Source organism: Xyrauchen texanus, chromosome 10 (genome assembly GCF_025860055.1).
Source record: "Xyrauchen texanus isolate HMW12.3.18 chromosome 10, RBS_HiC_50CHRs, whole genome shotgun sequence".
Taxonomy (NCBI): Eukaryota; Metazoa; Chordata; class Actinopteri; order Cypriniformes; family Catostomidae; genus Xyrauchen; species Xyrauchen texanus.
In genome coordinates this window covers 31999378-32014753 of record NC_068285.1, presented here as the reverse complement: position 1 = coordinate 32014753, position 15376 = coordinate 31999378, and the positions used below count along the sequence as shown (strand labels likewise).

The following is a 15376-nucleotide window of genomic DNA, read 5'->3' as shown; positions in this document are numbered from 1 at the left end:
ATTTATTTTGATTATTATGGTCTTTACATTTATAATTGTGTTTAGTTCTTAATCTGTAGACTATTAGTAATTTTCTCTGTTGATGGATCTCTGTTGATGGATGCTTGTGTGATGGCAAATGGAGCCATTGGAGATGGTAAATATTTTGATTTGGAGAGGTGGTTAGATAAGATTTTTTTCATCACTTTGTTATTTTATTGCTTTTTTTATTTAGTTTAAAGTGCAATATTAATTTTGAAATATATTTTGTCTCTGTTTTTCTTGTTTTAATAAATGAATTGCATTTTTAAAGCAAAATCAATAAAGCAATTTAAAAAATGATATTTCTTAAGGCAATAATCACAAAATATTTTTTACATATTGCCCAGTCCTACACAGCAGCACAGATGCATGCCTTTGTTTGGACTCTCCAAATTGATTTTTCTTGTTTTTAATGAGGTTGTTCCCGCCGCTTCTTGCAAAAAGACGGTTGGAGGGAGGGTGATGGATGCAGGCAGGGCTGCCGCATGCCGTTATTTTAGACAGATCTCAAGCATTCGAGCATCAACATGGTGAATTTTTAGATAGCTAAATCAGGAGGTGGTTAAGTGAAGCTGATAATCTCAAACATGAGCAAACACACCATTAACCTCAGATTCATATTTTCTCATTTGATCTAAATGTAGTAGTAAAGTTTGATCTGAATCTGGTTAAGCAGAAGCAGATGTTTGTGAACTAAGACTGGCCAGTTGACCAGAAGTGAGTTGTTTTTGCAAGAGCACTCTTAATTCGGAACATATGAAACGACAGACTCATTCATAGTGCACTGACCTGCACCATGCAGTCCTCTATCTATCTATCTATCTATCTATCTATCTATCTATCTATCTATCTATCTATCTATCTATCTATCTATCTATCTATCTATCTATCTATCTATCTATCTATCTATCTATCTATCTATCTATCTATCTATCAATCATCTACAGTATCTTACAAAAGTGAGTACACCCCTCACATTTTTGTAAATATTTGATAATATCTTTTCATGTGACAACACTGAAGAAATGACACTTTGCTACAATGTAAAGTAGTGAGTGTACAGCTTGTATAACAGTGTAAATATGCTCTCCCCTCAAAATAACTCAACACACAGCCATTAATGTCTAAACTGCTGGCAACAAAAGTGAGTACACCCCTAAGTGAAAATGTCCAAATTGGGCCCAATTAGCCATTTTCCCTCCTCGGTGTCATGTGACTCGTAAGTGTTACAAGGTCTCAGGTGTGAATGGGGAGCAGGTGTGTTAAATTTGGTGTCATCGCTCTCACGCTCCCTCAAACTGGTCACTGGAAGTTCAACATGGCACCTCATGGCAAAGAACTCTCTGAGGATCTGAAAAAAAGAATTGTTGCTCTACATAAAGATGGCCTAGGCTATAAGAAGATTGCCAAGACCCTGACACTGAGCTGCAGCACGGTGGCCAAGACCATACAGCGGTTTAACAGGACAGGTTCCACTCAGAACAGGCCTCGCTAAAGAAGTTGAGTGCACATGCTCAGCGTCATATCCAGAGGTTGTCTTTGGGAAATAGACGTATGAGTGCTGCCAGAATTTCTGCAGAGGTTGAAGGGGTGGGGGGTCAGCCTGTCAATGCTCAGACCATATGACGCACGCTGCATCAAATTGGTCTGCATGGCTGTCATCCCAGAAGGAAGCCTCTTCTAAAGATTATGCACAAGAAAGCCTGCACACAGTTTGCTGAAGACAAGCAGACTAAAGACATGGATTACTGGAACCATGTCCCGTGGTCTGATGAGACCAAGATAAACTTATTTGGTTCAGATGGTGTCAAGCGTGTGTGGCGGAAACCAGGTGAGGAGTACAAAGACAAGTGTGTCTTGCCTACAGTCAAACATAGTGGTGGGAGTGTCATGGTCTGCGGCTGCATGAGTGCTGCACTGGGGAGCTACAGTTCATTGAGGGAACCATGAATGCCAACATGTACTGTGACATACTGAAGCAGAGCATGATCCCCTCCTTTCGGAGACTGGGCCGCAGGGCAGTATTCCAGCATGATAATGACCCCAAACACACCTCCAAGACGAACACTGCCTTGCTAAAGAAGCTGAGGGTGACGGTGATGGACTGGCCAAGTATGTCTCCAGACCTAAACCCAATTGAGCATCTGTGGGGCATCCTCAAACGGAATGTGGAGCACAAGGTCTCTAACATCCACCAGCTCCGTGATGTCATCATGGAGGAGTGGAAGAGGACTCCAGTGGCAACCTGTGAAGCTCTGGTGAACTCCATGCCGAAGAGGGTTAAAGCAGTGCTGGAAAATAATGGTGGCCACACAAAATATTGACACTTTGGGCCCGATTTGGACATTTTCACTAATGGGTTTACACACTTTTGTTGCCAGAGGTTTAGACATTAATGGCTGTTGTTGAGATATTTTGAGGGGAGAGCAAATTTACACTGTTCTACAAGCTGTACACTCACTACTTTACATTGTAGCAGTGTCATTTCTTCAGTGTTGTCACATGAAAGGTTATAATCAAATATTTACAAAAATGATACTCTATCTATCTATCTATCTATCTATCTATCTATCTATCTATCTATCTATCTATCTATCTATCTATCTATCTATCTATCTATCTATCTATCTATCTATCTGTCTGTCTGTCTGTCTGTCTGTCTGTCTGTCTGTCACCCCTTCCTCCCAACCCTCTCTCTCTCTTTTTCTCTATCTCACACACACACTCTCTCTCTCTCTCTCTCATGCGTGCTGTGTTTTGTGTGGCTGCCGTGCATCAGCTGGGAGGGGTCAGCATAGGAGGCGGGGAGCATGTGTGCGCGTTTGCTTGAGCTCTAGCTGTCATTGTCTCATTCCGGGCTCTGGGAGTAAGTGTGTGCAGGATAGCGGGAGGCCCCAGCGGCCACACGTGCCCTCGTTATTGCGGGGCATCCCTGGAAGCAGAGCAGAGCGAGAGGCAGGTCTCCATCTGGCCTCTCTCAGTAAGGCAGGCAGACAGGCGGTTTGACTCTCCCACACTCTGCCCTTGTGTACTCCCACATAGCAGAGAAAGACGGAAAAAGACAGAAATAGAGAGAAAAATCTGCATTCTTTGATATCCAGTTTGGTCACATCATCTATGATGCCAGGTAGGATTGGACAGCTTTGAATTTGTGTGACTGAGGGAAATTGTGCATGTGCTTTTTGTATGTGGAAATACAGAATAATACTATGTAACGTTGTATGCTGAACGGAATTAAGATTGTAAGAATGTTTGCTGCTGCTGGGGAAAAAAACTAATCTACACAAAACATATTCAAATTATGTGTTGTTTTTTATATTTCCTTGTTTGCATTTGTGATTTGATTATGAGTTATGTGAGATCCAAAGCTGAAGTTTTGTTTATGGGTTGTTGACACATAACATGTCCGTGAACTCTCTTTTTACATTTAATCAATATCAAGATATGAAGTTAAAATGTATAATGTAAAATAAATGTAATATGTACAGTTTATTAAGGGAACATGTGCAGTTTAGGACCTGTCACTGGCAATCTTTTGTCTAAAGGTTTGTATTTATTTATTTATTTATTTTACCATTTTAATTACCTTTTGCCTTAAATAGTTCATTTTAAATGTATGAATTTTAAGGCACAAATATCCCATGTTCTCTTTCATTTACTGTAATTTGAGATCATAAAAAAGTGAGATACTCTTTAAATAATTTTTTCTGTAAATGGAATTGAGCATATAACACATGTTAACTGTCCCAAAAATGTTTCATGTGAACTATCCATACATAGCTGATGCCTCTTTCTGATTGACTAGAGGCATTGAATCTCTACCTGCCTACCTGTGAAGTGGTTTCTAAGGAACAAGAGAAACCTGGAAACTTATTGAGACGGAATAACAGAGAAACATCAGAGATCTGTTTTTGGAATAGTTAAACACAGTAGAGAAACACATGAGTGAAGAGAAAAGAACAGACTGAAAGAAAAATAGAATAAGAGAGGAGAGTTGCAGAGGGCAGCTGGCATGCTGTGTGTGTGTGTGTGTGTGTGTGTGTGTGTGTGTGTGTGTGTGTGTGTGTGTGTGTGTGTGTGTGTGTGTGTGTGTGTGTGTGTGTGCGTGCGTGTGTGTGTGTGTGTGTGTGTGCAGGCTGCAGTGCTGCTCTTCACAGATGGTGTTGTGAGACAAGCTCTGTTGGCACTGCTGCTCTCCTGTGTGCCATGGCCACTACCTCTCCGCCAGCCAACCCGTCTGGTGCCCAGCTCTCCGGCACTCCCTCTCCATCCATCCACTTCTTATTTCTCTTTCTGTTTGCATCTTAACTTAAAAGTGTTACATTGTTGGCTGTGTATGGCACAATGCTACTGTTGTGACTTTTCAAACTGTTACTTTTATCTTCCCTATGTGTTAAAGGGATAGAGGACAGTTCACCCAAAAATGAAAATGATGTCTTAATTTACTTAACCTCTTGTTGTTCCAAACCCTTTTGACTTCCTTTCTTCCATGGAACATAAAAGGAGATGATGCGCAGAATGATAGCCTTAGACACCATTCACTTTCATTGTAATTAAAGTGAATGGTGACTGAGGCTATCAGTCCCTAGCACACTGCCTGTCCTAACATGAGGGTGAGTAAATGATGAGTTTTAATTCCATGCATGTTTCTGACTGAAAATTGCAGTGGTGGTCTGGTTTCACGATATTAACTTTTTTCAAAATGGGTGCTTAAAACGAGTTTGTTAGCATGTGGGTTTGTGTTAATCCATTATGTGAGTGTGTGTAGAATCATTCTGGGAAGCTGTGGAGGAAGCAGCTGTAAGCAGCCGCATGTGCCAGGTCAGGGACACTTGAGCAGAACTGACACTGGGTTATTTCGGACACCCATCTGCACTGGAGCTACTGTTCCTCCAGGCCGCCGCCACGGACAATCTGTTCACTCGCTGGCAGCGTGCCAAACACTGTGCCGTCCATCTGTGGCAGGGACTGGAGCTCTCGACGGCGAGTAGAGCTTGGCTCCTTCCTCTCCGCCTGTAGTTTTGTTGCTTTTTTGTTAGGGAGAATGTTATTGTTCGATACATTTCTAACAAACTTTCTCCGTTCACAATATTTCACTTGCAGTATGCTACTTTAACTTGATAAAAAAGTAATTTGCTTGGGTAGTATGGAAGCAAAAGCTGTCCGCCTGTATTTTTGTTGCATGTATTTAAGAGTACCTATATTCGTACCATATGTTTTTAACACACATCTCAGTTTGCAACATGTTGTTTGCCGATTATGATACTTTAATAATAAAAATGTTGTTTTCTTGGTTAGTATGTAATAAGTCTCTCAGCCTGTGGTCTTGTTACGGATAATTTTTTCAAACAACATGTTTCATTTTGCTGCGTTTCACTTGCAGATTATTCCACTGTAACAAGAATAAAGGCCGTTCTCTTGGGTAGTATGGAAACCTTTTGACCTAAGTTTAAGCATTAAAGACAGCCTCTCCAGAGTGTATTTAGGCATTAAGGAACCACTCAGTGATGGCAGCCAGTCGGTTGAGGGTGCAGTCATTGCCTGGAGCTATGCCTCAGTTCCCTGTACTGAAAGCCATTAGCAAACTGCAGCCAGTGCCACAATCATGCACACTCACTCACACATATACAAACACACACAGAAAAGTGCTCAGGGTGGAAGTACCTTGATGTTAGGTCATACACCACCATCTCCTGCCTGCCAGATGTGACTCAAACCATTTTTAAAGTCTTATGGAGGGAATCAGAGAGAGAGAGAGAGAAAGAGTTTTTGTATGTGCACAGTAATTGGGAAGGGGGGGCTTAGTTGTTTTCTGAATCTGGTTCTACTTAGTAAATCTCCATCCAGACTGCGTTTCATAAATTGTCAACATATTTTTCTGAGCAGACGTAACTTACTCTAATTTTGAACACATGGCTTCTGTCATGTGATATTTTCAAAACACTTGCAGACAGAGGTCCCAACAGAAATAAACCGTCATCTTGCCGCCAGGTCTTTCTTTTTTCTCGAACCTCCCTCCCCTACGCCTGTCACTTATTTTTTTATCACGTAGCTGTGTTTTCAGTTACAGAGAGAAATATATATTATTATCTCGCATTTTTGGGTATAATAAAATAGCGTTTTGTTAATGTAAAAAATGAGCATCTTTATTATCTGCTGATAATTGATTTGGCATCCATCGCCATGAGCTTGACTCGTCCTTGCATCAGAGACTCCGCCAAGCGATTGTTGCCAAGCGTGGAGAGAAGTTCGTTCACAGCTGCCACAGTCAGTGAGAATAAGTGGCTGAAATGAATAAAGTGAATAAGTGGATAAAGACCTGCAATTTGCAGGTTTGAGTAGTGCTGAGGGCAATGAGCAGAGTGCAGAGGTAATTGCAGTCTGCTTGAGCTGAAGGAGAAGACAGGAGCTGTATATGGATATGGTTGAAGTATCTAACGTTTGTTCATTCTGTTCACTTGAGTTTATTGTTCCTTCTTGTGACATCATAATTCAAATCATTCTCAGTGATCTCAGTGAGTATGTCATGAAGTTCTGGAATCTTTCAAGGCATTTCAATTTTGACAAACTACTGATGTTAATGGGCCTAGTAGATCAGTAAATGTTAATGGCAGTGGTGCACCAATCTGAGGCTGATATGATCATGCTATTGTAACACTGTGGCCGGTAGCGATCCAATCACTGATGCTTATTTTTAAAGTCCCACACTGTAACAATTGATATGCTGCAGTTATATGTTTATGCCCCACACTGTAAAATTCAATTTACATTAATTGTGAAATGCAAAAATTTGCTTGAATTGAAAACAGTTATGAAATATTTAGTTTTCAGTATCAAATATATTTGCCATATGTCAATCAGAAAGCACCATGAGAGCATCACACACAGCAGAGATATGTTCAAAAATAAGATAAATATATATATATATATATATATATATATATATATATATATATATATATATATATATATATATATATATATATTACAAGCTCCAAAAACGCTTTAGTGAGAAATCTTTAGTATCTATGATTTGTTTACCATCTTTGAGATTTTACTGTAAGACAGGGCTGGGTATTGATACAGATATCCCGATACAATTAGATTCCAATTCACAAGCTCTCAATTCTATTCCGTATTTGATTTGATTCATTATTCAAAGAATTATCGAATCATTCATTATTTAGTTTCATATACGTTTATTTCAGTTCTAATGTCCCTTTTGCAGACATATCAAAGAAATCCTCTCCCAGCTAATGCTGTTAATTATACAGGTGACCTTTTAACTAGGTACATTATGAAAATATACATTTTACTAATTATATTTTATTACTTTTTCATAATTTTTGTTACATTTTTTTTTTTAAATGAACAAATTAATGTATTCAATCAATACATAAATACCATATTATATTTAATATATTATTTTTGTTATTCTTTGTTAAATTGCATAATTTTTACTATTTACATTGATTTGTTGAACATGTGCTAAATCTAGTACTGTCTCTTTAACAAAACATTTAATTTCTGTAAACAATGCCTTTAAATGTGCGCATTTTAACTGGAGAGGACTTGAACAGCTTTACCTCATCTGTGCAATGCATTATTAGAATTAAATGTTTTTTTTTTTTTGTAGTTGTTTTTAATCAACAACTAACTGTATAGAACAGAAAGGGTATTAAAAGAGACTGTAATCAATGACAAATGGGTTGCGTGGATCTTGTCTTTGAACACACATCACACGGAACAACTGTGAAAGGTTCTCGCTGCTGAACACTTCACGACTAAACTACACATTTACTGGTGAGTGAAATGTAAACATTAACCAGTCAGTTGCTAAATATATTCACTTTAGTCGCATAGCGCAAAATTTGGTTGCAAATGCGAGTGATTACCTCTCATTTTAGGAGAGTGAAAGATCGATCTTGGGATTTAAGAATCAATATCAAGAAAGATCAAATAAAGATCACGGTTAATTGGAAAAACAATATTTTGATCCACCCCTACTGTAACACAAATAGCTAATTATTAAACAACTGCATATAGATTTGGTGCTGTTATTGAAGGTTAAACTTGTTATTACTGTTATTTGTGGAATTGCGACAGACATACAGTGTATGTCTGATTTAAATCGGGGTTCTCACAAAATAGTGCTGACACGAGAGACTGATCTTGTCCCTGAATCTAGGCACAATCGGCCGATAACAGTTTTAAGACGAAGATCAGCTAATCGTTCTGTGCATAGTTATTTGCTCCTTTTCCTCATCACGTGACATTCTATTTGTGTGCTGTTGTTTTCACCAAACAAACTTTATTCAATGACAAAGTGTTGCTTGTAAATCTTGTGCAAATCTCATGAGGATGTGTGACTTTACCCTACACACTGCTAATGAGGAACATAGCGGTAAAAAAAACATAGCTGTGTTGATGCATAGCCAGATAAAGCCATGTGTCTAGGTGCTGAGCCATATTGTATCTTTCTCTATTTGTCTCTCTCTTTCTCCCCACTTTTCAGCTGGCATCTGCTCATGCCAGGAAGCTGAGTGAGTTGTTGACTTGAGAGTTGGACGAGCTTCATACTAGCGCTGGAGAACACTAATCTCAGTATGAAAGGCCTTTTATTGAGAAATGCTTTAATTCTGCCTCTCTAGATTAGAAGTTAGTAAATAATAATTTACTGTGTGTTCAAAATATGCTGGAAATTGCAGTTATGCTTGTAGTGTAATTGCAAAACCTTAATTGTTCCCATTTCAGTTATGATCGTCTATTTGTAGATGAGGCAGGAGTGGAGATTACAAGTGCCTTTCTTTTCATTTTCATTTATGTGAGATCCCATGGAAGGTCTTACACTCTCACAGCCTTTATTTTTTGTTTCTTTTCCTTTTTTTAATCCAGGCCATAAAATACAGCACAAATCTGTGCAATTTCAGTGGATGCGTAACGGCAACAGTGAATCACTTTTATTGTCCTTCTACACTTGTTTTCTTCCTCTGTGCTTCATGACGGGGCCTTATTTCAACAGATGGTTAAAACAGACGTTAAGATGAATCCATTTTGAAGGAGAAGAGGAAAAAAGAGTGACTCCACTATTAAACACTGCATCAGACTTCTTTCTTGATGCAAGACCATATTTTGAAATTGATCAGCAGATGGCTCCCGGTCCATCGTATTTACTGCTGAAATGCTTTGTATGCCTACGTTGGAAATGCATTATACTACATAATGGGCAAATTGTAAAACTAACAGTATACACTTAAGCCAACACAACTGTCATCAAAATGGGTAGCTATAGTCTTAAATGACATTCTTTTAAAGGTTACTGCCATTGGTAGTCAGTTGCTATCTTAATAAATGTGGTTTAAGTAGTAGTCTTTATCTGGATCTGGGTCTCCAGGTTAGGTCTTGGTCTGGATCTGCACCTTGAGTGGTCTAGTTTTGGTCTGTATCTAGGTTTGGAAGGGTGTAGTCTTGGTTTGGATCTGGATTTTGGGTGGTCTAGTATTTGTCTGTGTCTTGATGGCCTTAAGCCAAAAGGCTGTTATTTCAGATGTTAATTGAAATTGTATTTTTGTCTTGTTTTCCAGTTAAAATATCTAAACATCCTTAAAACAAGATCAATATACAACAACATGACATCAAATCTTATTTTCAGAGGAATCTGACAAAATTTGCTATTTGATGTTTATGCTTAAAACTATTTACTAAACTAAACTATTAAAATTATTTGCCACTGTGATAAGAAAAATAAACATGTTTTCCCTTTGAATAGGGCTGTCATGATTATAAAATTTGGTTGACAATTAACTAATTTTGACTATTATGATTAATTGTCTATTTTAGGGATTTCAAGATAATTGTCATATAAATTGTTGCATGTGTGCTAAATACACCTCAAGAAGTCTTTTTTACATATTTAAATTCAAATACATTAATCAAATAATAAAATAGGGATATACAAACTTAAATGAATGACTTATGAATGACATGAAAAATTATGTTTAAATATCAAAATATACAATATACTTAAAATATGTCTCTCTTTGGTCAACTTTACATTGTTTTTGGAACACCATTTTTTAATATAAAAATTTAAAATAAATGTTTTAGATATTTGTATCATATTATATTATATTATATTATATTATATTATATTATATTATATTATATTATATTATATTATATTATATTATATTATGCAATAGTAAAACATTTCTGTCCTAATTTCTTCACTTTCACACGTTATTTTAATGCTCTTTGATTAAACCCACAAGCCTTTATTTCTCATGAAGCAAAACCTTTGAGATTTCATTTCATCATTGTATGACTCCACAGAAATAGAGTAAGCGTGCCTCTCCTCCTCTGTGCCACTGTGTATCATTAAGACTGCTTGAATGAGCCCGCTATGACCAGGAACATTTGCCATTACTCCATCATTTAAAGTGAAATCAAAGAGCTTTGCTGTCAGTATCAATGTTTATATTTATTTGTTTATATCAGGGGTTTGCAACCTATGGCACAGAGGGGTAATCACTGGCATGCCAACAACGGCGAAAGAGGAGGAGACTATTTTATTTAAATTAATTCTGGACCTGCGTTCCAATCTACATCTTGATGTAATCCTTCCTTATGATCACGCAGTTTGTTTTTGTGAGCTGAAAGGGAAGGTAAACAAAAAGTTAAAATGTGGCAAATGTTGTACAGCACTTTGGTTACAACATTTGTTGTTTTAAATGTGCTTTATAAATAAACTTTAACTTGAACTAATATAAGAAGTATTTAAGATTCCACACAATTTCATAATAAGTAATCAAATAAGCAAATTTGATTGCCAGCCATTGACCAGAAAAAAAAAAAAACTCTCTAAGTTCAACTGAATTACACACAAACGTGCTGTTAATGGTGTTTATATATTCTCTCAAAATTCCCTTATTTGGGAATTAAATTGTGATTGGAATTTGAAGCACACAATATTCAAGGTTATTTAAAATAACCACAGTTAGATAAAAAAAATGCAATCAGATTATTATTTAAAAATTGCAACTACCTGTGAATTAGGTTTATTTTTCTTATCCCTAGGGCTTGTTTTCTTGTTCTTCTTTTCTGGTTGATTGGGTCTAGTCTTGGTCTGTATCTGGCTATTAAGGTTTCTGGTATTGGTCTGAGTTTGTGTCTTGGAAGGTCTAGTCTTGACTACAACTCTGTTGCTAAGAGGTGGAGTGATTCATAAGTCTGCTGTAAACCAGGAATAACATCTTGGTTAGGCACGGTGAGGAAAGAGCTGATGTAGTGGTGCAATCTCTTTAAATATTGGAGTGCACTAGTTGCTGTGTGCTGCAGTGGTTGATGGGTGGGTAGGTGGGTTGGTAACACTTGAGTGAGCACAGACTGATGCAGTTCCTATCAGCACGCGCATCATTTGATGGCATGGAATGGAACGTTGGCACACCACCTGGCGCTGGCCAAGTGGGGCCCAGAAAACAACTGCGCCTGAGGAGAGGCCTTGAAAACTGAGGGCTCTGGGAGAGAGTGAGAGAGGCTGAGAATGATACGGAGAGTAAAATAGCTGTCCAAAGGGACAGGGTTTGTTGCAGGGAGAATGAGCAGGATAAGTGCCGGGAATGAGTTCCAGGAGGGTGTGGGCATCCATACATCTTCCCTGACAAGCAGGCGGGGTTTGATGGGCCACGCTCCATTCCATCTGGCGGAGATGATTGCATGGTGCATTGGCGCGCACAAGTTCATAATGTATTTATGCCGATGCAACACTCCCCTGTTCACCCTCAGCCTCAGATACCTGCGACGGCATCTGAATTCCAATTATCAGAAGAGTCAGTGTTGTCACTTTCTCACCACATTACTAAGGGGCCGCTCACACTGAACATGTTTTTGTGTCCGTCTGTATTGTTTTTGATTGATCTTCAATGTAAACATCTGCTGGATGGACATCTTTGAACATTGCGCTACATCTCACTGTTTATCCAACAGCTTGCGCAGAACTTGATGTGTCAAGTTAAAAGAAAAACTTGAACTTTTATAAACATGCCTCAGGACACCTCCATTCTGCTCCATTCGTTGTCAAGCTTTTCTCAGCACAATAATGTATTTGTGTGAACAGTCAGCATTGCCATCACCTTTCCAATGGTATCTGTCCCATGTGATGTCTTCCTGTGAAAGGTGAGCTCTATCTTGCCAGTCTGATGAGCGAATGAGGAGTCTGGGGGTGCAGACTAAAAGCAACCATTTTTTCAGCATTAGCATGCAGCTGATTAGCTTCCTGGGGTTTTGGCACATCATGCTTCACGTTAGTGGGCATAGCTTTTCTCTGAGGAGCAGAGCTTCTACTTCCTCACTACTAAACACATTCCTATGTAGAGAAACTCTCTCTGCTCTTCTGAAATGACACTAGCATGAATTTCATGCCTGTCCAGGCGGACATGTGCTGATTAATGCTGGTTTGGTGCTAGTCTAGCAAGTGAACCAACAAAATGCAGCTGGTAAAACTTGTTGACCAGCATGGTCTTTCTGGAAGACTGCAAAAAAATATCTTACTCAGTATTTTAGTCTTGTTTACCAGTAAATGAAGGTCTAAACTCTTTTCTTGTATCTCTAGAACAAGATGAAAATACTTTGTTTCAAATCTGTATTATGTTTTTCTTGCATGGAATACAAAAAGGAGATGTTAGGCTGAAAGTCACTATTGTCTTAGTCACTATTCACTTTCACATGCCAGCATCCCATGTTGGGGACCATCATGCTAAGCACAACGTATACTGGTAACCAGCCATTTTGGTCTTTTCAGCAAGCTGAACTTCCTGCAATCACATAAATGTGTGGGTTTCTGAATTACCACAGGCGTTTCAGAAAGAGTCTGAAATCGTTCGGTCATAAAGCTGAATTATCACAGCAGATTAGATTTCACAAAGCTTCTCCTAAACTAACTTACTAAGTGAACATGCAACTCTATCTGTGTAGGAGGATGCATCAAGTTTCAGCTTTAGCATTTCACAATGACACAAAAAAGATGCACAAGTGAGATCCTGATATTAAATTCATAACACATTGGGGAGAGTTTTAACAGAAACATCCTACAGGGATTCTAACAAGAAAATGAACAATATTAATCCTGACCTTCTTTTCCTTATGTGCAGCTTGTGTACCAATAGATATTAACCACACTAGAATGAGCTAAACATTGCCATCTGTGCAGTGAGTGATGTAACAGATATGTAAGCCAAGCATTGTGCATCAAAAAGCATACGAACGAGAGACCAGATGTTTTTCTGATCACGTTAGCAGAGGAAAGGTCTGCCAAAACATAGATTTCAATCAATGTTGAAATCTACTGTACATAGCAGTGTGACCGATGGCTTATATTATACTATGTTTATATGTATAATATAATTTATATTGTTTACAATATATAGCAAACAAGGCAAAATAAATCTTATTTATTATACACAATATTTACTAATAATTTGCCAAAAAATAAATATTTTTTTTTTTGGTCAATATGGAACTGCATTTGTAACCCATTTTGCTTTTGTAATGTGACAGAAAAAAGTATTAAACAAGAAAAAATATATATATATTTGTGAATAATTTGATTTTATCCATCAGAAATTGATTGGATCTTAAAAAGTGGCCATACCAACATTTAATTAAAAAGAAGTGCTTCTTGGAGGATCACTAACTAGCTGGCCCCAAGCTGCTCTTAGAAAACTGAGGTTGACTGCATGCATGATTAACCATTTAAGCAGTCCTGCTCTTTTTGGTTTGGTGGTCTCGTAAAAATAGTATGAAAGTTTGAGATTCCTCCTTGACTTCTGCTGTGTTTATGCATGCATATTGCCAATATAAGGAAAAAGATATGAGGAGAGCAAGAAGGTGAGCCAGGCACATCCTGACAAGATATATACTGCCATTGTCGTTCAAGAAAAATGACCAGGCGTGAAGTCAAAATGAGAGAGTCGGTGCTTTCTAATGCTCAGTTTGGCGTGCCATTTAATGGCGATCCATATTACTCGAGAGCTCTTTTGAAAAGCAATAAAAGACCTTGCCGAACAGGAAAATGGAAAGCACTTCATCGTCCTTCCTGGGAGCCACATTAAATCTCTTGCTGAATCAATATCTGTGGTGGCCCGCCTAATATCTGTGCTGCTCATCCACCAATTTCCCATTTAAAAAAAAGGCAAAGTAACCGCCAAACAAAATGCACTCTGTGCGTTAACTCTGCACCGATTAACTTTGCAAAATCAGGGCAGGATTGATGTGCACTCTAGTATGTTTGAGCCTGTTTAAAATGCAAAATTGCACCTTTTTCTGCAAGAGGAAACTAATTTGAATTGAGTTATGCATTGCTGATTTTCACAACATATTTGCACACTATACCACTTTTAGGTGGATTTAATGGCCTGGGACAATATGACTTTATTGTGATAATTTTGCCTTGCCTATAAATATATATTTATATATATATACACGTAAAAATTGGAATGAGCATCTGCACTCTACTCTCCATACCATGTCTGTAATACATACAGTAATTGTTATTCAGACACATTTGTAGTCTATAAAATGAAAATTACAATACAAAGAGTAGAGAACAATTTTATCTATTCTTTCTTTTCTACGCTTGGATTTCTTACAGCCGTTGATTTTATTTTGTATGCAGTTCATACTGCCTGCTTGCATAAAATTGAGATGTATTATGGTGGTTATTATTTCACTCGAACACCAGATGACGTACACTATGGAAATGCAATGCTTTTAAGTTGTCTGATTTGTAATATTACAGCTGAATGTGGTGAGGGAAATATCAAACCTTATGGATATGTCATGCCTGCCCATCTTTGCTGACAGATCCTAATCCAAACTATTTTCCCATATTTCACCTTGAATCTTGGGTCTCAAAGGGGTAAGATAATTAGTGTGTGTGTGCTGGCAGATTACAGCATAACCTCTTCCTTTATCATCTATTTCTGCCTGACAGGGAAGGAGAGGAGGAGGTTTAGATGCTTTATGGTTGTTTCTCTTTGCCCGATTCACAATCCAATCCCAACAGTGACCCAGATGTTAATCCTCAATTACACATGTAGAACCACAATCTGCTTTTTGCATTGCCCTGGGCTGTTTCCGAGACCAAGGCTGAATAAAAGTAGACCTTATATGTTTTGAACCATTAATATAATTTTCACTTTTTAGATTAGTGAGTGATATTTTCAAATTATATATCATAATATTATATATAATATATTTGAATATAATTAAAAAATTTAATAATATTAATCTGGCATTTTGTTTTACAATAGCTAGTGCACTAGCGCTTGGGCTATTTTATTCATTTCAGTCTCTTGCT

At 37.8% G+C, this 15376-nt stretch overlaps 1 protein-coding gene across 3 annotated transcripts in view; it reads left to right on the top strand.

Annotated features, from left to right (window-relative positions):
* The window catches only part of runx1t1 (RUNX1 partner transcriptional co-repressor 1), an 87183-nt gene that overhangs the window by 30700 nt on the left and 41107 nt on the right, over positions 1–15376 (top strand). The window contains exon 1 of one of the 3 annotated variants that reach the window (XM_052136214.1): positions 2702–3148. The exons of the other annotated variants lie outside the window; for them this stretch is intronic. Within the exon in view, the coding sequence (XP_051992174.1) occupies positions 3139–3148 (10 nt within the window). The 5' untranslated portion in view covers positions 2702–3138. Of the gene's footprint in view, positions 1–2701; positions 3149–15376 lie in introns of those variants that run through there. 3 annotated transcript variants of the gene reach the window in all.